At 55.7% G+C, this 22,621-nt stretch overlaps 1 protein-coding gene across 2 annotated transcripts in view; it reads left to right on the top strand.

The window, feature by feature from the left end:
• CCDC12 (coiled-coil domain containing 12) overlaps positions 1-22,081 on the top strand; it is a 53,620-nt gene extending 31,539 nt beyond the window's left edge. For both annotated transcript variants that reach the window (XM_007088429.3, XM_042978783.1), the window contains exons 2-7: positions 1,282-1,349; positions 18,465-18,544; positions 20,145-20,206; positions 20,427-20,461; positions 21,537-21,613; positions 21,709-22,081. In XM_007088429.3, the coding sequence (XP_007088491.1) occupies positions 1,282-1,349; positions 18,465-18,544; positions 20,145-20,206; positions 20,427-20,461; positions 21,537-21,613; positions 21,709-21,791 (405 nt within the window). In that variant the 3' untranslated portion in view covers positions 21,792-22,081. The remainder of the gene's footprint in view (positions 1-1,281; positions 1,350-18,464; positions 18,545-20,144; positions 20,207-20,426; positions 20,462-21,536; positions 21,614-21,708) is intronic.
• The last annotated feature ends 540 nt before the right edge of the window (positions 22,082-22,621 follow it).

Raw genomic sequence — 22,621 nt, 5'->3', positions numbered from 1 at the left:
TAGGAAGTGACTCATAAAATAAATGCCACTCCTGGGGAGGCAATCATCAACGGCATAAACGGACTTCTAGGAGAGCTAGTACACCAGCTACTTCACCTGTAATTTATGTCAGTTCTAGCTTTTTTTTTTTTAAGCTTATTTTTTTTAGTAATCTCTACACTCAACATGGGGCTTGAACTCACAACCCCGAGATCAAGAATCTCATGCTCCTTTGACGAAGCCTGTTCCCAAAGGCTGCCTGGACCGATGCTTCCACCCCACCCCCACCCCCCTACCCCACCTCCACCCCCGCCACCAGCTCTTTCTTATGTCATAGCCAGCTCCCTGTGGCACCTTACTGATGTCTTCTCGGAACACCGCTCCAGCGAGATGGTCAAAGGCACGTTGCTGCCAGAAATGAAGTACACAGTGACACCCTCTGGAGGGTCAGCCCTGGCAGGCAGGGAGGCCCTGGAGTCTCTCAGGACATGCACTGAGAGCAGAGAGCATGGTCATGCATTTGAGCACAGACCGCTGCACACACCGTGGATGTCTGTCTGTCCCCAGTCTGATCTAACGGAGTAAGGGAGAATGCCCAGGAAGACTTGCTTCCACAGGTGGACGCGGCATGGTGGTATCCGTTGTTGTGGCCCCTGGTGGATCTGGAGAACAAGTATACTATGTCAAGTGTGACATGAACATGACTTCTTTAGACTCGCAAAGAGATGGGGGGCAGGAGAAAGACAAAAACGATTCAGAATTTTTCCTATAGAAACTTCAAATTAGTTCCCCTTCCCTCCATCCCCTGAATACATTGCGGGAGTCATATTGCAGGCCCAGTTCTAGTTTGAGCTGTGGTTCCTCCTTAATGTAAGCAAATAGGTGTTTCTGGAGAAGAGGAGTCCGGCCTGGAAGGGGAGTCCGGAGGCCTGAGCTTTTGCCCCACCCTCGTTGCTGGTCACTACTCTTGCCAGCTCAGCAGGGGACTCCCTCCAGACCCAGGAAGTGGGCCTCTGACACAGGCCAGCTTCATTACTCACCATGAAAACCTTCTAGCTCCTCCTGGTGTTCTCCGAGGGCCACTGGGGGTCTGGCCTGGGCTTACCGGTGGTTAAGTTTGGTGGGGTGGGGAGGGGGCTTGGGAGGGTAGAAGGCTGGCGGGGGAGAGGGAGGCTCCAGTGTTGTGCCCCACTTGGGGGCTGCAACACCAGGCTGCTCCTGGCCAGGGAGTCCCGTTTTTCGCCAGGTGCCTGGGCATCAAGGATTGCATGTGACCAAGTGGTTTTCTCCCTTCCTTTGCAGGACAAGGAAGATGGGGAGCCCAAGACCAAGCAGCTCAGAGAAGGGGAAGAGGAAGGCGAGAAGCACAGGTGAGGCCCGTGTGCCGCGCTCTGCCCTGTGTGCTCCAGTGACACCTCCCGGTTTCTGTGTCTTCTCACCTCTGTTCACAGTCTTTATACCCCGTGCCTTCCTCCCCACCCCGGGCTGCCTGCTCAGAGCTGAAAATGTCACCCTTCTCCCCAGTCGGAGCCTGAGCCTGGTCTGTACCCTTTTCCCTGCTGGCCCGCTGGCTCGTACTCAGCCACCGGCAATTTCTTCCCGACCCTCCTTATGGTTTATCACTCTTCCCGTCAAACCGCTTTCGTGTCGTGATTCTTTGGCACCTGCAGAATCAGGCCCAGACCCTGCCTGGTGTGTAAGCTCTGTCCAGGCCACCGGCCTGGTCCAACCTAGTCCCCCCGTAACCTCTCTGGCCCTTCAGCATCTCCTGACAGCATCCTCTCTCAGCCTGGATTCCTCCTCATCTCCGTTTTCCTTTCATCTCTGCTTTGACATGTTGGTCTTCATGTGGAGCTCAGCTCAGAGGCCTCCACTTCTTCATCCCTGTCTGTGCTCCCCCAACCCTCTCAGGTCATAGAGGGCATTCCTCTTTGCAAATCCTGTCTTCTGGCTGAGTCAACTGTAGTTTCCCTGAACCTGGCACTCTCCCCTGTGGTTGCGGGCACATGGTCTGCCTCCAGTCTCGAGGGCTGGCACCTCCACACGACCTGGGTGCTACTTTGCATCAGAAATACCCGGGAGCCACTTGCAGAGCTAGCGTGTGGGGCAGGCAGGAGCTCTGTGTTTGGTCTTCATGAGCTGGGGAGAACCTTCATGTGTGCCCAGCACTTCCCATACCAGGGTTGAGTCTCGTGCCCTCCCTCCCACACCCAGCACCGAGCTGGGGCCATAAGGGTAGCTGGGGGGTTGTGCTTAGGATCAGACTTGGTTTCCGAATGGACAGGTCACCTTGATGTCCTCTGTCCCAAGCAGGCACAGGGCTTGACGGCACTGGCTCACTTGGGGGAGTGGATCTTGAGGTCCTCAGAAAACTTACCTGGGCGGACTGTGCTTTGCGGGTTTATAGCAGGAGCGGGGGACCCTCCCCGGAGGAGGGAGCAGGCCTTCCTGATGCCACAGCCTTGTGTTGTCTTTACCAGTGTGAGTGGGAACTCAGGAGGAGCAGACCCCTCATCTGGAGCTGATCTCAAATGAGGTAGGGCTTTCCAGGTCCACAGAGGGGTGTGTGTGTGTGTGTGTGTGTGTGTGTGTGCGCGTGCACGTGTGAGTGTGGCTTCACAGTTTACCCAGTGGGTTCACACTGTCCTCACAGCAGCCCTGTGGGGTCCTTGCCACCTCCCTTATTATCAGAGATGGTAACAGCTCTGTGCTGAGAGGCTGGTGGTGCTGGGACCCTCGCCACCCCAGTGGGCTCTGTGCTTTCTTATTCGGCCCACCCTCCCCCTATCACCTCAGGGAGCCTGGCTGGTGACAGAGACAAAGGCCGGGTGGTTGCTCTTTTGTCAGGTGACTCCACTTGTGTGGTTTGGGGGTGCGTACCTGCACAGTTTCCCCTGTTCTGTGGTAACTGCTGGGGGAACCTTTGGTTTTCTTCTGGTTTGTTCTTAGGTTCTCAGTCACTGGCTAGAGCGTCGAGTCCTGGGCTCTCTTGGCTCTGCTGGAAGGTCCCTGCTTTCATCCCCCCTCCTCCTTGATGAGAAAGAGAAGGGTCATTGGTTAGCAGGTGGGTGGGTCATAGAGTAGAAGACTTGACTGTTGAACTGTGCGATTGAATCTCAAACATGGTGTTGATAGAGGAAAAAGCGGGCTTCAGAACTGAGAACAGACAGGGTAGGAACGTGTATATCAAATTCAGAAGCCCCCACAGCGATAGAGGTGTTACTCGTTCAACAAGGCCTGACTCGGCTGCTTGTCTGATTGGCACAGGGCATCCTTCCTGGCCTGGGAGGCAGCAGTGGACGAAATAGGCCCTGCCCTCAGGGGGCTGGCATTCTCTAGAGGGAGACAGACTTCACAGAAAAGCAAGTGTGTGGTAAGCTGTCAAGGGCTAGGAAGCGGGAGCTGCAGAAGTGTAAACACGCAGGTGGAGGTGCCTCAGATTAGCTGCTGGGAAGCGGGGAGGAGACAGAATTAGGGAGAGGCTTTCACCGGCTACAGCCTAGGATTTCTTTAACAACAACAACAAAGTGGGGTGGGGGGGACAAACCTGTCTCAAAAAATGCAAAATGTTGCTTTTGTTGACTCTGCAGGAAGTGAGTACAAGTGTTGTGTTATTCTCTGAATTTTCCTGTGTGCCTGAGAGATTCATAATGAAAGCAGTGTGAAAGAGAAAGTGAAGGGCGCACAGTTCCGGGTTCCTGTGCGGGATCTCCGGGTCAAAGAGACCCCGTTCGCCTGCTAGAGTCCTTTGTAGTGAAGCTCCAGACCCCCTGTGAGATCCCCCTCAGTGAGCGGATGCAGGGTCCCTGTTCCTTTGCTCGTAGCAGCCCAGGGATCAAACTTGAAGACATTGAATTGGGTTCTGCTTCAGCTTATCCTGTTCTTCCACTTTCCTCTGACCCTGCCCCTTTAAGGTAGGGTGTGTGGTGGGCCAGTCCGGCCTAGTAGGCAGGGGCTTGACTTCAGCGGCTGTCCCTCTGCTGCTCAGTCACTGCCTAGCTTGTCAGGAAGCCCAGCCTTAGCCAGGAGTGAATTTGTGGCCCCCCCCCCAGGAAAAATGGACTCTCCTCACTTTAACTGGCATAGAGTAAAGGGTTTGTCTGGGTTTATCTTGGAAGGCCTCAGTCCCTGTGCCAAGTGGCCAGACCCTTGTGGGTGTAACCCCAGACTGCAGGGTCCAGGGTTTGGGTGTGGGCTTTCCAGAAGTACCATGAGGCAGCAGAGTCTGTCAGTGTCTCTCCCAGGAAAGAGGGGACCTTTCTGCTCATCTGTACCCCAAGTCTGGAAAGGAACTCCCAGCAGGATGCTTACAGCTTGAAAGCAGGCTCCAGCCCCTAGGCCACAGCCCCCTGCCACGGCCCCCTTTGCCAATGGGGAGAAAGCGGCTACCTTCTAGGCCCACTGAGCGGGGTGGTGGTGGCAGGGATGACCTCTGAGGCCAGTTAACCGGTGAGCATCTCAGCTTCCTTGGCTCCTGGGAGGTAAGAATAGTCTGCTTCAGTCCAGGTCCATGCACACTGAGCCAAGGTGCCAGGTGGGCAGCCCTGTGGGCACCAGCCCTTCTGAAGTGTCCTGAGAGAAACGCAGGGCCCGCTCCAGGCCGCCTTCAGCCCAGGGCAGCAGGACAAGGCCTCCTGGAGAACATTCCTCTCGAGTTAGGTCTGGAATCTTAGTGGGTAGGATTTAGGCAGAGAAGGTCCAGAGGTGTACACCAGCAGGGTGAAAGGACAAGTGGGATGGCCACTTGTTGGAGAGGCATGGACAGACATCCTCTGACCCATTGCTTGTAGACCCCAGCCCGGGCTTTATACAGGTCACTGGAGCAGGGAGGAGGATTTAATATGGTGGCCTTTAGGCTCTGCACAGGCACGTGGCACGCAGCCTGTTTCTTCAGGTGGTGTTCACTAACTAGGTCGTCACGTGCCTTTGTTTACACTGACAGGACTGAGGAAAATAAGAAAGGTTGAGGCAGTTCTTTGTGCAGCAGCGGCCCCAAAGTTGTAGGAACTAGGCTGATGGTGAGACCTCAGGACTGCCACTCAGGAGCCTTCTGGCCTTGGCAAGTCACATTGCCTCAGTGAGCCTCACCCGAGGCTTTCTTTGACTGAAAGATGGGGAGAAAAATAACACTTGCTTTCCTGATGAGCACAGCAGATACCGTCACTGGGCTGTGGGCAGGAAGAAGACACTTGTAGGCCCTCCTGAGCCAGCTGAAGGACTCCAGACACACCTGGAAAAGGCAGAACTAATGTTTGTGTAGGCTATGCTAACTTTGCAAATAGGGCAGTCATGGGGGAAACAGGGAGGTGGGTGGATAAGGATAGAAGTAAGTACATTGGCCAAGAAATGAATCGTTAGGAGGTCTTCTGTGGGGCCTCCCTTCCTTGGTACAGATCGTCCTCAGCAAAGAAGTTGAGCGGCATCATTTTGCACATGCAGGGGCGTGGGGGGTAGGGTATGTGGCTGAGGAAACAGGAAAACCCAACAGGATTGGAGGCAGGCACCACAGGACGTCGCCCCTCACCAGCCATGCTGGCGACTCACCCAGCTTCCTCTCTGCCCGTGCTCCTGCCCATTTGCCTAAGGAATCTTCTCAGAATCTTGGCTGTTCTAGTTCCTTTGCCCTTCCTGATAAATTTTAGCATCAGCTTGTTCGTATCTATAAGAAAAGCTTGCTGGGATTTTGATTGGAATTGCTTGGAACCTGTAGATCAAAATTCCTTTTTAAAAATTTGTATTACTCTCTTCAGGATAAACCCTACCCTGTCCCCATACAACCAAATCCCCACTAGGGTGGGGAGTCGGTCCCTTGGAGGGGGACCAGCCTGAGCCACGTTCTGTGGGAAGGAAAGACGTGTTTGCATTGCCAGAAAAGGGTCCTGCTTGTTCTCTGGGCTGGATCCGCCCTCTTCTAGCCAGCCTGCCCTGTAGCTAACTCTGAGGGGCCTCCGTGACTCATCTCTAACACAGCTCCTTGCCTGCTGCCTAGATAAGAGACGATCTGGTGGCCCTGGAAAGCTGGCCCACAGAAAGGGGTATTTCTGTCAGCTGCTTTTGTTTTTTTCTTTTCAAGCCCTCAGTCACTTCCCTCTGATGGCAAGTCAGCTGACATATGTGCCATAGAGGGGTGCCTGGGGTAGGGTTCGTGGCTGATAGTCACAGCCACCCTGCCAGGTGGGAGGAGAGGGGAGGTGTTGCACACTCTACTGGGCATGGGGCAGGGGAGCGTGTCTTGTTGAGTGCCTGAACAAGCAAGCCTCAACCCTCAGCCCCCACAGCCACCACCTCCCTCTGGCTTTGGATCAAGGTCTGCACCCAGCTGGAGAAGTCACCGTTCGGGGACAGTGGTTCACTCTGGAGTGCGTGTCACACACTGCTGCTGAAGAAACTGGGCCACTGGCCTTCCTTCTTCAGGATGGAAAACCAGTTCTCCCACTCCCGTGTGGAGAGAGGTCCCATCCCAGCCGAGGCCCAGCCTGGGCCTGGCCTGGCGCCCAAACCCTATAGGCTGGCAAATGGCAGGCCTTCTTTTGTCTGCGAGTTGGGTCCCCAGGACGGTGTCTGTGTGCCAGGGCGTGCTCACAGACCCGTGGCATCCGCTTGATTCAGCGGCCCTTGATCCACTGTAGCGGTAACCACCAGAGTGGCCCTCACCCACTCCTCTGGGCTTCCCTCACTGCGCTCCGGGCCTGGGGCTGTCCCATCCGTGGCACTGGGGAGGGAGCGTGGCTCCATGGCTTGTGCTGAGGCACCAGCACAAAGACCTGCGGCCGCTCTGCTTTTGCTCTGTTGCTCAGGAATAGGCCTGGAATGTGGGAGAATGAACCAAGAGAGAACTAGTTGAAGGAAGGCAGTGTTCACCATGAGACCAGGCCAGGCTCTTCCCTTCTGTGTCAGGGAAAGGTGGGAGGCTGGCTGGGTCCTTTCTTTGTGGAAAGGAGGCTTGATCTCATAGGTCATGATCATCAGTGCTTCCAAAGCCCTTCTCAGTAAATCCCCCTGTCTGTTCTGGGGGTAGGTGTGGTGCACCGTGAGGTGAAGAAGCTGTGCTTCATGCAGATGAAGTGACTTGTCCAAGATCTCCCTCCTGAGAGCAAGCGGAACAGCGCTGGGACTCCCCCCAGATGCCTCTGTCTGCCAGCTCCTGAGGCAGGCCAGGCCTGGTTCTGCTCCATGACCTTTACCCTTAGCGCTGCTCCCAAACACGGAGGTGCTAGAGCCTCCGTACCACGTGCCCTCTTGGCCGGGGCCGGCGGGGTGGGCATCAGGGGGGCCAGGCAGCTGTGCGGCGAGAAGAGGAGGGTTTCTCTGGCAGCCTGCAGCAGAGGCTGGCGGCTTACAGCCCAGGGCAGCCTAGTGGGGTTGAGCGCCATCCACCGTGTGGCCTGTGCGACGGGTTGGGCCCCAGGAGGATGGGGGGCGAGGGGCTGTGCAGGCTCCTTCTCCCCAGTCCCGTCTGGCCCCAGACAGCCAGTGTGGCCAGTGTCTGGCCTCGTCTTGTGGGCCCTTTGGGGTTCAGCTCAGCTGCCAAAGCCTTTACCCTCCTCCTCTTTTAAAATTTAAATTGATACAAAGTACTTAAATTACATATTTCTTTCAGTTGTGGAAAACTTAGAAAATACAGACCACCATGTATCTGTGCATATCCTGCTGTTACCGTTTTCACGTACTGTAGCCCGACCATCTTTTGATAAATACACTTCTACAAGATTCTCAGTGGCTGCTTAATATTTCTTTGAGAGTACTACTCATAATTTATTTTTCAGCTCTTGATTTTTGGTACCTCAGCCACTTCTGCTGCTTCACGTCCGCGTCAGCTGTGCGTTTTCAGGTGGGGTGGGTACAAAGCCCAACCTGGAAATCCAGAGAACGTGGTCTGGGCTCTGCAGAGGCTCGGGTGGGAGCGGGTGCAGGCCACATGACCCTGCTGTGCCGGCAGCTCGAGCCGGGCAGGGACCTGACCCTTGGCCCTGGGCATTGCCTTGAACAGCTGCTGGCTCTTCTGAACCATCAGGGGCTGGGCATCTGGTGCTCTTGGTGGGCCTTGGGGCCGACACAGTTGGGTGAACATAGCTGTCAGTCTGTCTTGGTGGGGCTCCCATGTGGGTCCCATCCCTAGCGGCTCTGGTGCCCCGTGGCCTCCCTGTTTTTAAGGCAAAGGCGTGGCTGCCTTTCTGTTGTGTATTTCTAAAGCGCTTTGGGCCGCTAACACCTGTGACCCACTGTGATTTTAGGAGCTGAGTGGGGGTCCTGGTAGCTCGGAGGGCTGGGGGGATGGGCTTTGGAGAGGGAAGAGGGGTTTCAAGAATGGCGCTGTGGGCTGCACTCCTGGAGCGGGAGGGTGGGGGGTGCCCAGCATGCATTTTCCCCTTAAGGAACACCAAGGGCTCAGAGCACTTGCACTGCAAGTGGGACTGCAGCCCTGGGCAGGACTCCCGGTCGTGGGGTCAGGAAGCCTTTACTCTTCCACATGATCGCGGGTCCCTGAGGAGCTCGGTGAGGGGGACTGGGGTCTGCCTGAAGGCCAGAGACCTGGGTTTGGATTCTGGCTCTGACTTTTCCCTCACTCCGATGCCTCGAACACATCCATGAGCCTCTCTGGACTGATTTCCACGTCTGGAGCGTGTCAGTAACCACCTTAGGTTGAAGGGCAGCCCTGAGGGCAGCATGTGGAGGGCATTCCTGTTGAGAAGCAAGCATTATCCCATTCTCTGCCTGTCGCCTGGGCCTTGGGGCCGGGGCAGGACCAGCGGATGCGGGAGCTCCCACCGCTTTCCCTGAAGCCCTCTGAGGGGTCACTTGGGAGGCTTTGTCCACGTGATGTGGCCCTGTCCAGCACGTGGTCGGTTCTTGTGCCACATCCTCTCTGCCTGTCATAGGACAGGAGGCCTGGGGTGGCTGGCCAGATGGAAGGGGAGGGAGCTTTGTCCCCTATCTGTAGTCTGTCCCCATGGTGTGGCCAGAGTCGTCCTTTGGGAGGACAGCTGGAGTCCTATGTCTTCTGCCCATGAGTGGGGAAGCCGCTGGGCTCTTTAAAAGCTTCATTTGCTATTAAGCCAACCATCAGGTATCCAAGTGTCCTGGGTTAAACTGTTCAGCAGCCACCAAACGAAAATATCACCATAGCCCAACAGGTTCCACGCTGATCTTGCACTTTACCTATAGTGAAGTTTCTAGGTGTTGTGATTGCACTGTCCCGAGCTGGACATTCCCACCCACCCTCACCCCAGTCCTGGCCGTCATCTGGAAGGGTGCTCATCCTCTGGGGGACTCTGCCAGAAGAGAGCCACAAGTGTCTGCCCAGGGCTGCTACAGATTCTGCTACCAGAAACATTTCTGTGTGGAACATTGTGTTTTGTTTGTCCCTGTTTTGTTGCTATTTCTACGGAATAAGTTCCCCAGAGCAGGGTTATCAGGTCATGAGGTTTGAACGCTTTCATCAGTCTTGAGAGAAGTGACTCCCAGCCTCTGGAGCCCTTGTGCACACCAATTGAGATGGTCGCCTGTCACCTTGTTTTCATGGGTCTCCAGGGTCTGGCCACTGGTAGCAAGAAACGAGGCCTTGTTTGTATTGGGGACACGGAGGTGAGTGTCGTCCGTGTGCAGAGCCTAAGGCAGCCAGAAGGTTGTTGGGGTGTGTGTGTCCCTGGAAGAGCCCTGCGTCTCTGTACCCCGGATGTGCACACTGTGTGCCTCTGCGGTCAGAGCTGCTGTCTTCAGCCAGTGCTGGCCTCCAGGGCCTCGCAGGTCCCTCCTGGGCTTGGCCTTCCCTGTGGTCAGTGGCTGGGGGGAGAGCTTCGAGACAGCCCTCTTTCTGGTCCTGGAGGGGCCTGTATAGGCAGGAGGGACCACGGTAGCCAGGTGGGGTGGGCTGTGTTCTCAGCAGGCCACGTGGGACTGCCCCCTTCCGGCCTCTCTCCAGGGGTGCAGGAGGGGCTGCGTGCGAGGTGAGAAGAGAGGCTCGTGTCCCAGAGGGTAAGGCTGGTAGCATGGATGAAGGAGGGTGAAGTGGGCCAGGGCTAGGAAACCTCCATGAGCAGCGGGCTTTCTCTGATGCCCATTCACCAGGGAGTGCTTTGAACCACATCATCTGGAAATTTCCTTTCACTTGGACATTCTAGAACTCTACTCCTGGGTAGAGTTTCCCACTTTACAGAGAATGCCAGCTTTTTCCTCCCTTCCTCTGAATGGCACACATGGAAGGTGTGAAAAGGCACCTCCGTGTCCTCTCCCCGGGCTCTCCCAGCCAGCCCACGCCTGGGGGCCCTGCAGCTGGTCTTGAGGAAGACCTCTCAGTGGTCACTGAACCTGCTCGGGCACTTGATAGGTCTCCTCAGATGCCTGGGGAGAAGGTGGAAGAGAGGAGATGGGAAAGGGTACATTTCCCCCAATTTAAGGAGGCTCCATAGAATGTGGACCTGGGCATCACTGTTGCTTTGCCACGGAGACAGTGGAAGTCACTTAGGAGTTGGCTGCCTTGACCAGAACACATTCCTGCCTTTTTTGAATCTCCTGGGCACAAATCCTTTACTTCCTATATTGTCTTCCCAAGCATTAAAAGGCCCACAGGGCCCCTGGCCACCCATCAGCGCCCTCTCTGAATTCTTCCATTGAGCCGGGGGCAAGCGCATGCTGGGAGCTTAGTGCTGGAGCTCAGTCCCTAGGCACTTGTAAGGCAGGGTGTGCAGGACAGCCACAAAGGGGCCATGTGCAGTGGGGTGTGAGGGCTGCTGAGTAGAGGGTAGGGGCATGTAGGGCAAAGAGGGGGCACAGGAGAGGAGTGGTCAGCTGTCTTGGGGTGAGTGGGGACATTAGGGCTGCCCGCAGTGCCATCTTGTTGAGCTAGCTCTTGAAGCCTAAGGGGCTTCAGAGTGTGTAGGAGGCAGGGCTGGCAGTGACCCAGGGGACATTTGATTGGAAAGCAGGCTGTAGGGACCAATGAGGAATGAGGCCAGGACTGTGCTAAGAGGCTTAGTCTTGTTTAGGGGACACTGGGGACCCTGGATCAGAGAGGGTGAAAGTAGAGGTTCCCAGGTGGCCTCTGTGTCTGTCCTCCCCATGGCACAGACCACAGGCTCAGCTCAGATGCCAGTTGCCTCCATGGAGGGGCCTGTGGGTGGCCCAGGACACGTGGTTGCAAAGGGTGGAGTCCTAGAAGGCACTGGGCTCACTGTGTTGCCCTCCTGTCCGTAGACTCCAGGGCCAAAAGCCTCCGGAGCGCGTCTTGGCCTCTGCTTCTCTTTGGCCAGAGGCGCTGATGGCTGCCGGGTGCTGAGCCCACCACAGTCCCTGCTCCTGGGGGTCAGCCTCACTGTGTCCCCTCTCCCTGCTGCCTCTTTCTTTGTTTTCTTCTGTCTAATTGGTTGGCTGTTTCTGTGCAGACAGAATATTAACTACATTAGCAACTCTAGAAACTACAGAAAATCAGAGAAGCAAGTAAAAGGATCGCTTAGCTAATCACTGTCAGCGTTTGGTTGTTTTTGTCTTTCTGTTAATTGTTCGGTTGCGTGTTAAGGGCAGTCTTTCACAGACAACGTTTTCAGTGGTTATGCAGTGATGGATCTGATGTCTGTAGTTATTTGGGTGTATATTTACACATTTTATTTTAGTTTTTGAGTATGTAAGGGATTTGTGGCTCCTAATTCAAAGGTATTAAAAGGCACACGGGGAAAAAATTCTTCATTCACTCCCAACCCTTGCTTATAAGACAACCTCCCCCCTCCCCTCAGTAGGCTCCTTGCCCCCATGTGGGGCTTGAACTCACAAGCCTGAGATCAAGAGTCATGTGCTCTACCAGCCGAGCCAGCCAGGTGCCCCTAAGACCACCTTTTTAGGGTCGGCTTCTTGGCATCTTCCAGAGGTAGGCGGTACACAGATAGGAAACTATGCTGGTATGTCCAACCCCGCCCCCCTGCCAAACAGCACACTTGTTTTTACACACGTGATAGCACGCTACTCTTCCTCACCTTGCTCTGGTTAGTCTAGCAGTAGCACATCATGGCGTTCATCCCACAAAAGTCACAAAGAGCGTCTTCATTGTCCCTCTGGTCCTGTGGCATTCTGTTGTTGATACAGGCCAGAGGGCATGTGACCAGGGTCTGCGTGAAGCGCTCTCTCCCCACCAGGAGAGGGTTAGCTCGGGGAAGGGGCCCTCAAGTCTGTGTCCTCCGTAGCCCCTAGCTCAGGACTCATGTGTTTTGTAGCCTCAGGCCCGGAGATGGCTGGGGAAAAGTTCTGGGCACTCCTCTGGCCTGGCTGTCTCCCACGCCTCTGCCTGTGGCTCCTCCGGGGCCGGGGCCGGGGCCAGCCCACCCCGCCTGTGGCCTATTGCTTAGGCCTTGCCTCAGAGCCTGTCTTCTAAGTCCTATCCGCAGATTTCAGTCCAGTCCAGGTCCACTCCACACCCGGTTCTGAGCAGAGAGGGCTGCAGAGATAAGTAAGAGAGGAGAAGCCAGGCTCCTGGCTGGCCCCGCTTCCGGGACTCACTTGTGACCGAGGCCGGGCTCGTGGAGACCAGACACTGAGGAGGCAGGCAGGGAGAGAGTAGTTTTCTGTTCTTTGGCTAGCCCTCAACTGCTGGTGGTATGTCCTGGCCCGTCCTGCCACTCGGTGTGTGGTGTGCAGGAGTAGGCACATCGCTGCCACCCGGTGGGCCACACAAGGACCACTTCATCTGCTCAGGCACCCTAGCTCATGGAGGGTATTTTGAGAAGCCTTGCTAGGCCACGTATGTGTCTGCTGGGTTGCTGTTCCCAGCTGCATTCGAGGGTTACTCTCTGGGCTTCAGAGGGCTAACTGTCCCATCTTAGGACAGTCTGCCATATTCCCACCCTGGCAGGTGGAGCCCTTGGGGTGTGGGGCGGGGCTTCTGGGGCAGCGTTGTGGAGTGAGAACAAGGCACTCCTGGGAGATTTGACTCTGTGCTGCAGGGCACTGCTCTGTTCAGTATCGATGTCCACAGCTTGAACCCCTTACACAGCCTCATGAAATCAAGGTGTCCTTGATTTCCATGTGGAAGCCAATGAGAGCATGACCCTTCCCATCCTTGTCTCGGAAGCATCAAAGCTGGGATTTGGACCCAGGTCACCCTGTTAGGAGCCTCGGGCTCCAGCACCTCCTCCCGCCGCAGCCTCCACATTCTAAGACCAGGGTAGCAGAACCCGTGCGTGGCTCCAGTGGCCTCTAGAAGAGTGAGCTCCAGATGCCAGCGTCTGCCTAGTGACTGTGGCAGCTTCCGAGGGGCCCGGCTGGCGTGGTGTAGTCCCATCTCCCAGCCTCCCAGAGCTGTGGCAGCTCCGGGTACCGCCAGATGCCGCCGTGGGGAGCCCCCAGGTTGGCGGCCTGGGCCCGTTTTGTGTGCGAACTTGTTGTTTCTCAGCTTTCCTTTTTATCTCAATTTTGGTTTTTTGGATTTTTGTTTTGTTTTTAATCATTCCATTTCCTGTTAATATAACTTGTTAATTATATACTCTTTTTCCTGTTAGGGGTTTCCGTAGGGATACAACATACATCCTGAACCTACCGAAGTCCAACATAAAGTAACACTGTACCGTTTCCCATGCGACGCCAGGACTGCAGAACATTCTCACGCCGTGGATGGTTCTTCCCGTCTCTAGTGCTATTGCTGCTGCATTTTCAATCCCACAAGTCATTTTTTTTTTTTAATTTTTTTTTTCAACGTTTATTTATTTTTGAGACAGAGAGAGACAGAGCATGAACAGGGGAGGGGCAGAGACAGAGGGAGACACAGAATCTGAAACAGGCTGCAGGCTCTGAGCGGTCAGCACAGAGCCCGACGCGGGGCTCGAACTCACGGACCGCGAGATCGTGACCTGAGCCGAAGTCGGACGCTTAACCGACCGAGCCACCCAGGCTCCCCCCACAAGTCATTTTTACTCTTTTGTGCAGTCAATATTCATTTAGATTTCCCCACATACTCTTTCTGAGGCGTTTAATTCCTACCTGCAGTTTGATTGCTCTCATCTGAGGTCATTTTCCTTCTGTCAAAAGCACTCCCTTTAGTAAAGAACAGATTCCCTGACAACCAGTTTTGCCAACTTTTCTTTCTCTGGCCATATCACCCCATTGTCAGTTTCCATTGTTTCTGTCGAGAAATCAGCTGTCCATTTTAGTTTCTCCTTTGAAGATCAGGTGTCTGTTGAATTTAAGAATTTTCTCTTTGTCTTTGGTGTTTAGGAGTTTGATAATGATTTGCCCAGGTGTGCTCTTCTTTGGGGTTCATAGTGTTTCTTTAATCTGTGTATATTGTATGGCTTGATGTTTTCCACTTATTATGTAAAATCATCAGTTATTGTCTCTCTCTTTTCTTAATGTTTTATTTATTTATTTTTAGAGAGAGAAAGTGTACAGGCACGACCAGGGGAGGGGCAGAGAGAGAGGGAAAGAGAGAGAGAATCCCAAGCAGGCTCTGCACTGTCAGCATGGAGCCTGACGCAGAGCTTGAACTCATGGACTGTGAGATTGTGCCCTGAGCCGAAATCAAGAGTTGGCACTTAACTGACTGAGCTGCTTTAGTGCCCCCGCTATTATCTCTTTAAACATTGCTTCTGGGGCTGTCGTTATATGTATGTTAGATCTTCTTGCTGTGTCCCATAGGTTTCTTATGTTCTTTTCTCTATTTTCCAACTTTTTTCCCTCTGTGCCTCAGTCTGGGTATTTTCTGACTTATTGGTGGTTCACTAACCCTTTGTCTAGCTGTTTTAAACTGCTATTAAATCCATTTATTGAGTTCTTTGGTTGATTTTCAGTTGCAGAATTTCCATTTCATTAAGTTTTACAGTTTCAGATGCTCTGCTGAAATTCTCCACCTTGTGGTATATTTTCCTGAACTTTAAAAAATGTGTTATGTTATTTTATTTTTATTTTTATTTTATTTTAATGTTTATTTTTGAGAAAGAGAGCAAGCACGAGCAGGGGAACAGCAGAGAGGGGGAGAGAGGGTCCGAAGCAGGTTCTGCATTGACAGTAGTGAGCCTGATGTGGGGCTCAACTCACAAACTACAAGATCATGACCTGAGCTAAAGTCGGTCACTTAACTGACTAAGCCACCCAGGCACCCCCAAATTTCAGTTATTTTATATTTCATTTCTTTTTAAAAAACATTTATTTATTTTTAGATTTTTTTTCTAATGTTTATTTTTGAGAGAGTCAGAGACAGAGCATGAGCGGGGGAGGGGCAGAGAGAGAGAGAGAGAGACACAGAATCCGAAACAGGCTCCAGGCTCCGAGCTGTCAGCACAGAGCCCGATGCAGGGCTCTAACTCACAAACCACGAGATCATGACCTGAGCTGAAGCCGGACGCTTAACCGACTGAGCCACCCAGGCGCCCCTAAACGTTTATATTTTTGAGTGAGAGAGTGAGAACGAGCGCAGGGGAGGGGCAGAGAGAGAGAGAGAGAGAGAGAGAGAGAGACAGACAGGATCTGAAGCAGGCTTGTGCTTAGAGCAGAAAGCCCTATGCGGGACTTGAACCCACAAACTATGAGATGATGACCTGAGCCAAGGTCAGATATTTTACCAACTGAGCCACCCAGGTGCCCCTATATTTCATTTCTAATCATTTTAATATCTGGATCTCCTGTGAGTGTATTTCTATCACCTTTATTATTATTTTCTTTTACTGTGGCTTTGGTTGAATCCTGGATGTTGTGTATGAAAAATCTTACAGATAATCTGGGGTTCTGAATCATTTATTTTCCTCCAGGGAAGATGTATTCAAGCTTCGGGCAGGCAGTTAGACTAGGGGTGCCCTGACCCACCCTCTCAGGACTGGGGAAGAGGCTTCCTTCCTGCACTGATGGAAACTTTTATCTCTTCGGCCACATGAGATTGCAGGGAGCTCTCCTTGGGGTCTCAGCTGTGCAGCCTCTGCTCGTAAATAGACAGATGCTTTAGGGGAGATGAGGTGCCCAGTGTCAGGCTCACCTGTCACACTTGCCCTCCCTATGATTGCAGTCCCTCAGATCCTGGTTGCCTTGGGACTTGTCCAAGGCTAACAGATTTTTTAAAATATGTCTCGGGGCTCCTGGGTGGTTCACTTGGTTAAGCGTCCGACTTCAGCTCAGGTCATGATCTCACGGTTTGTGAGTTCGAGCCCCGCATCGGGCTCTGTGCTGATAGCTCGGAGCCTGGAGCCTGCTTCGGATTCTGTGTCTCCCCCTCTCTCTGCCCCTCTCCTGCTCATGCTCTGCCTCTCTCAAAAGTGAATAAACGGTAAAAATAAATAAATAAATAAATAAATAAATAAATAAATAAATAAAAATATGTCTCTTGTCAGGTGTTTTCAGCCATTTTCAGAAGCAGGGGGTTAAACCTCGGCTCTGTGTTGGAAAAGCCAGGCCCTGGAGCAGAACCCAGTGCCCCCATGACCTGTCACAGAGACTCCTGCCCTTCAGGGGTGGGGGCCGAGGGCAGGGCAGGTAACTGGGCATTCATTAGAGGCTATCTCTTCATGAGCTCTCACAGAGTGAATCAGAGAGGGCTTGGATGTAGCTTGACGGAGCTGGACATAGCCTTCTTGTTTAATGATGTGGAAGCTGAGGCCGAGAATGGGATGGTCCCACAGTGACTGGGACACAGGTGTTCTCGACTGCTGGACTGGTGCTCAGCTCCCAGGGAGAGCAGGGGACGCTGGGCGGTAGCACTGCTGTGGGGGATGGGGCTGCTGTGTGGCCAGCCTCCCCCCCCCCGCCCCCCGCCGGCCCCACCAGTGCTGCTCTTTCCTATTGTGCTGCCCTCTCCCTGTCCCCCTGCTGTGTCTTCCCTGTTCCAACATCTTACGAAGCCTGGGCAGCAAGGCGGCTGGGGCGCGGGTACTTGTTCCTCGGGCTTCAAGCTCTGGGTCTAGTTCCTAGCAGACTCCCTCTCTCCTACTGATTTCTCACAAAACCCTGAAGCTGGTTTCTGAGAGCGATAGTTTTTTTTTTTTTTTTTTTCTTTTCTCACTAGTCCATGCAGTTTTCTTCCCACACCCAGTTTCTCTTCTGCTTTTCTCACTACCTTGTTGTGAACGAAAGTCAGTGTACCGAATCATGCCCCACTTTCTCTGCTGGGGCTTCCGTGGCATTTACCAGCAGGCCTGCAGGAGGCGCGAGAGGGTAGAGGACAGGGTGGGTGTCTTGCTCTTAGCGCCGTGGACTCTGGGCCTGGGGCCCTGGCAGAGAAGGGGGCTGCCAGAGCTGGTGATAGGGACTGGTTGGCAACAGAAAGCTCCCAGATTCAGACCTCTGCCACTTGCTAGGTGTGTGGCCACAGACACCTGCTGCCTCATCTCTAGAACAGCTTGCCTGCACAGGGGACCTCAGCAGCGGTTTTGCCCGGCACAGAGGGTTTGGTAGGTGACGGACTGTGGGAGCCCTCCTGCTGGGAAAACCATCCCAGGACTTCTGAGGGGCCAGCAGTCGTTGAGGGGCTCAGAAGACGTAGTGAAGGAGGACCCGCCTCCCAGGCTCACCTGGCTGGCATGTCAGGGGGCTGTTCTGCTTCCCTAGAGTGGAAATGGTCTGTCCCACAGTCTGTCTTGCCTTTATGAAGCAGCAGCCCCCACATGAAAAGTGTCACTTTGCCAGCCCATGGAGGGAGCCTGGGGCCATTTCTCCTGTGGTCACGCTTCCCTGTGTGGGGGTTGGGATTGATGAGCTGCTGAGCCAGGAAGACCCCAGCACACGCTTGGCGTGGAGGCCACCCCTGCCCAAGGGGACTGACGTGAGAGGAAAGTAACAGCACTGTTGCTGGCCGAGCCCAGTGTGTGATCCTGGTCCCTCACAGCTCCCCTCCCTTCACGGAGGTCTTGGGGTGAAGCCCTCTTGTGGCCGTGGGGCCATGCAGTTCTCCCGGCTGTCCCAGCCTTGCACGCTGTCGTGCCTGTCCTTCACCCTTGCCGGCTACTCCTCGCACGCACACACCCTTGCCGCCAGGAGCTGAGGTCTGTGCCAGCGGCTCCAGGCCACAGAGGCTCTAAGAAGGAAGCCAGGCTTGGAGAAACAGTGGGTGACCACCGGCTTTGTCCTGTAGGAGAAACTCAGCCCAGGAGCTCCAGCCCTGACTCCGGGTCAGACGCTGCAGCCACTGCTGTGAGACCTTATGAAAATGCTCCAGTCTCTCTGACCCTCAGTTCTCCCGGCTGTCAGATGGAGCTCATCCGGGAGAGACAGCCAGAGAATGCTCCCGGGCATCCCTGGCCCCAGCTCTGGGCGAGAACCTACGGTGCGGGCGGGGCCTTGGCGAGTGACCTGCCCAGCTGCTCCCCGGCAGATGACGGGGCTGCATGGAGAGGGGGGCCCGTCCCTATGGTCCTTCTGTTCCCATGCTCTCCCTCTTCACCAGGCTGTTTCCAGAGAGACCGGAGGAAAGTCTAGAAGTCACCAGCTCGTGTGGCTTCCTCACAGTCTGACCTCCAGGTGTACGAGGTGAACGAGACTGCCACATGCTTCGCTCCATCTCTGCTTGTCATCTCCTCTCGTAGGGAACTCAGGCTGCGGAACTACGTCCCAGAGGACGAGGACCTGAAGAGGAGGAGGGTGCCCCAGGCCAAGCCAGTCGCCGGTAGGTGGGCTGCAGCTTTCCACCTCTGAGGCGCCGTCAGCCGCCTCCACCTTGTCAGGTGTCGTCCTCTCTTGGAGGATAACTGGCAGTGCCAGGCCTGGAAGTTGGGCCTCCAGGACCCCTGGCAACGTCTCACAGCCATCCAGAAGTGGTCAGTGCTGAGTGACAGCAGAGAGGTGGTCAGGGCACGGCTGGAGGGCCTTCCGGGGACCTGCAAGAGAAGAGGCCCCATTCCCCTAAAGGACCTCTCTGGGCTGAGACATGGAAGGGGCAGTAGGGGCGGGGCATAGGTGGGGATGGATCCTGGGGGCACTTGGGGGTCAGAGTGAGAGACCCTGGAGAAGAGCTGACCACTCAGGTGCTCAGAGAGCAGCGGGCGGGCAGGTGCCCGCCGGCTGCGAGGCGTGGCAGTGCCAGAGCGCAGAGGATGGAGAAGGTGTCCCTGACGGCAGGTGTCCCTGTGTGAGCGGCCTGGCCGTGGGGCTGCCCGGTCTCGTGGCGTGGGGAGCAGCACAGCAGCCGGGAGCTTCTGTAGATGCTCCACACTGGAGATGCAGAATACTTACCACGTAGACCCCTGGCCCTGTTTTTATCCTTCGTTTCTGTTATCGGTTTCTAATTATACAAATTATAAATGAATAAGTACATTTATCTTGAAGACAGCAAATTGTTGCCCATTCAGCCACCCCCGCCCCACCCTCGTCTACTTCGCCAGTTGTTCACCTCAAGATTCGCGTGCTTCTTAGGTGGTTCGCTTCGTGGTTTGGGCCCCCATGGTGGGGGCAGTAGGCGGGACCGGGGAGAGGGGCGGGGAGTAGTCCCGTCCCGTGGCTTCAGCATCTGTGGCTGGAGGCAGGTGAGGCAACATGTGGCCACAGTGATGGGGAGTGGTGGGGGGGGGGGGTGGCGGTGGGGGTGGTTGGAGGAAACGCCCGGAGCCCAGACTTGTTAGTGCGCCTGGGCCTAGGCAGGCCCTCCTGCTCTCCCCACCCAGGGTTAGGGTTAGGGTTAGGGTGCCGTCAGCCGCTGCGCATAGCTGGGAGGCGCGTGAGGTCAGGGCTCCCCAAGGTGGGGAGCACGTATCCTTGCGGGCACATATCCAAGTGGGATGGGAAGAAAAGCCACCTGTGCCCCAGCTAGTCCAGGGCCCAGAGGATGTCCTCAGAGCCCAGGAGCCCCTGGAGATTGTGGGAAAGCCAGTACTCACAGCTTTTCGCAGAACCATCCTGTGGATATACCAAGGCAGCTCTCTCATTTCCCAGCTGGGGAGAAGGGCCGAGAATACTGGCCATGCTTCCATGCTGGAGGTCTGGGCTCTGTCTACTCCTAGCCGTCTGCCTCCTGCCGGCCCTCCTTCGCCCCAGGTTGGCTGTCATCCGGGGAAACCCAGGCCTGCCTCCACGGCTGCCTTTGCAGAGTCTTCGCCTCTGGAGGTTGGGAGCCCCGGGAGAGGTGGGGGCGAGAGAGCCCAGGGTCTCTGGGTGAGCCCGTTCCGCACCCTCCCCCTCTCCCGTGCGGGGGTGCCGGGTGTGCCTCGTGTGCCTCAGGGAGAGTGGCGGCCCCTTTCCGACGGCCTGTGTTGTTGTCTTGCACCCTCTAGTGGAAGAGAAGGTGAAGGAGCAGCTGGAGGCCGCCAAGCCAGAGCCCGTCATTGAGGAAGTGGTGAGTGGCCCCCGCCGTGGGCCCTTTTCTCCTCCCCCACGGCTCTCCTCCCTCCTACTTCCCTCTTCCTCCTCTCCACTTCTACATTCCCTTCCACCCCCTTTTCCCACACCCCTCCTTCCTCCCTCCCTTTCTCCCACTTTCTGCCTCAGTCCCCTGTCTGCCCACGTGCCCTGGAGCAGGGGCCGTCCGGTCCTGACACGTGTCTCTTCCTCCCCAGGACCTGGCCAACCTCGCGCCCCGGAAGCCTGACTGGTGAGTGCCACCGCTGCAGGACTCGCGCGGACCCACCGGCCGCTCTGGGTGCCAGACACGGCCCTCAGGCTGGGCCTCTCCCACCTCACAGCAGGGAGACGGACAGTTCGACACTTGCTGTCCAAAGGACGTGCTGACAGGACAGAAGTGGAGAATGAGAGGGTGGCCATGGGGGTGACACCTGGAGGGCGGGGGAGGGGCTCCAGGAGGGTGAGGAGCAGCAGTCCCTTGAAGAAGTCCCTGTTGCAAGGGTGGGGGTCCGGCCACCTCAGAGAGCTCCATTTGAGCAAGGCCGGCCTTGGCCCTCAAGGAACCACAGGATGGAGGCGAGAGGATGGGAAGGGCAGGTATAGATTGCTGTCCCAGTTCTGCTGCCACTGGCCTGTTCTGCTTTGTCCTCAGTTTCCCCTTCTGTGAAATGGGGCTGCTCATCCTTTCCTGATGCCCCTGTGACCAGGCTGATACAGAGTGGGGGAGAGAGGGGCCATGTGGCCTGGGGCTTGTGTTCTACTTGACCTTGGGCCAGAGGTGCAGACCACATCCCTCACCTGCGATTCTGTGACAAGTACAGCACCGCTGAAGGTGTTCTCATTTGTCGAAACAGAAGCACGGGGCATGTGTCCTCCGAATCCCTGGGCAGGGAGAATAGGCTGTGTGTGCACTTCTGGAAGCTCCTGGTGGTGAGGGTGAGCTCACGGCTAGAGGAGGAGCAGGACCCACAGTGGGCCAGGGCAGGTCACTCCCTGATGGTGACCGAGGGGACCAGGCTGAGAGGGACCCTGAGATACCCCACCCACCCTTGCACACCTTGACTTGGTCCCGTGTTTGGTGGGTCTGCGCCATCAGTCGCTGCCTCAGCGGGACACGGAAGGGTGACTGCTGCTGGGTTTTGGAGGGTGCAGAAAGGGAGAGAGGAGCTTCCTGGCCTCCTCCCCGGGGTGGTCTCCTCCCTGCGGTGGTCTCCTCAGGCAGCTGAGTGTCATTCCTAATGCCAGAGGGGCTTTGGGAGGGGAGGGTCCCAAGGCCACACCAAGCCAGTCTTCAACTTCGGCCTCCTCACACCTGCCTGCTCCAGGGACCTCAAGAGAGACGTAGCCAAGAAACTAGAGAAGCTAGAAAAACGGACCCAGAGGGCCATTGCCGAGCTGATCCGTAAGTGCAGGGCCTGGCGAGGCGGGATCCCTGCCCTCTGGGTGGTGGCCCAAGCACAGGGCCCCTCCCCACTCCTCTGTCTGTCCCTCATCCAGGTGAGAGGCTGAAAGGCCAAGAGGACAGCCTGGCCTCTGCAGTGGACGCCACCACCGAGCAAGAGGCCTGTGACTCTGACTGAGGCACGCCATGTCCCCTTGCCCCTGTCGGGCCTGTCCTGTGGGTGGGTGGTCTCGGGCAAGGGTGGGGCTGGGCTTGCTGTTACCTCCAGAGCCAAACCGCCCCGTCAGCCTGAAACCCCCGCCGTGGGGTGAGGTCAGCTCCTTGTCTCCTAAGTGGTCCCCGTCACCCCGACAGGGGCAGAGCTGACAGCAACCCTGTGGGCTTGCTGTGTCTGTACATATGTGTGTATTTTGAACTTTCTTTTATCTCTAGAAATAGAAACAAGCAGACCTGTATGTGCGCCAGAAACCTGTCAATATTTTCTGAGTCCTTGGGGCGCTGTGGGTTTGGGCCCCAGGGCAAAGCAGAGGTGAAGCTTAGTATGAGTAAGTGCTGTGTTGGGCTGAGCATGTTGAGGCTGGAGGGGTGCAAAAGGCCCAGGCCTGACCTTCTGAGTCCAGAAGGTAGTTGTGTCAAAACCCACAGGTGACAGAGACCGAGTCTGAGAGAAGCCTTGCGGGCCTGGGCCTCACAGCAGTCTGTGGGACAGCGTGGAGGGGCTCCCACCCTGGTCCTCTGTGGACCCCCTCACAGTGTGAGAGAGGCTGGGGGTGTGGAGAGGGTGCACTGTGCCTGGCAAGGCTCCATTCTGGGCCGCTCCAGATTCCAGGCCCCTGGTGCTGTTCTCTCTCACCCTGCACAACCCCAAGCAGCCCTTCTCCCCACAACACAGTCAGAGCTAGACTGTGGCTTCTCTGGGACAGGGCCCCTGTATTGGGGAGGGTGGCTCATATAGACTAGGGTATCATAGCTTTGGTTTTGAGTGTGGTCATGGACCCTGGGTCCCCA

Source organism: Panthera tigris, chromosome A2 (genome assembly GCF_018350195.1).
Source record: "Panthera tigris isolate Pti1 chromosome A2, P.tigris_Pti1_mat1.1, whole genome shotgun sequence".
In the NCBI taxonomy this organism is placed as follows: Eukaryota; Metazoa; Chordata; class Mammalia; order Carnivora; family Felidae; genus Panthera; species Panthera tigris.
The sequence above is the reverse complement of the archived record's forward strand: the minus strand, read 5'-3'. Positions and strand labels throughout refer to the sequence as shown.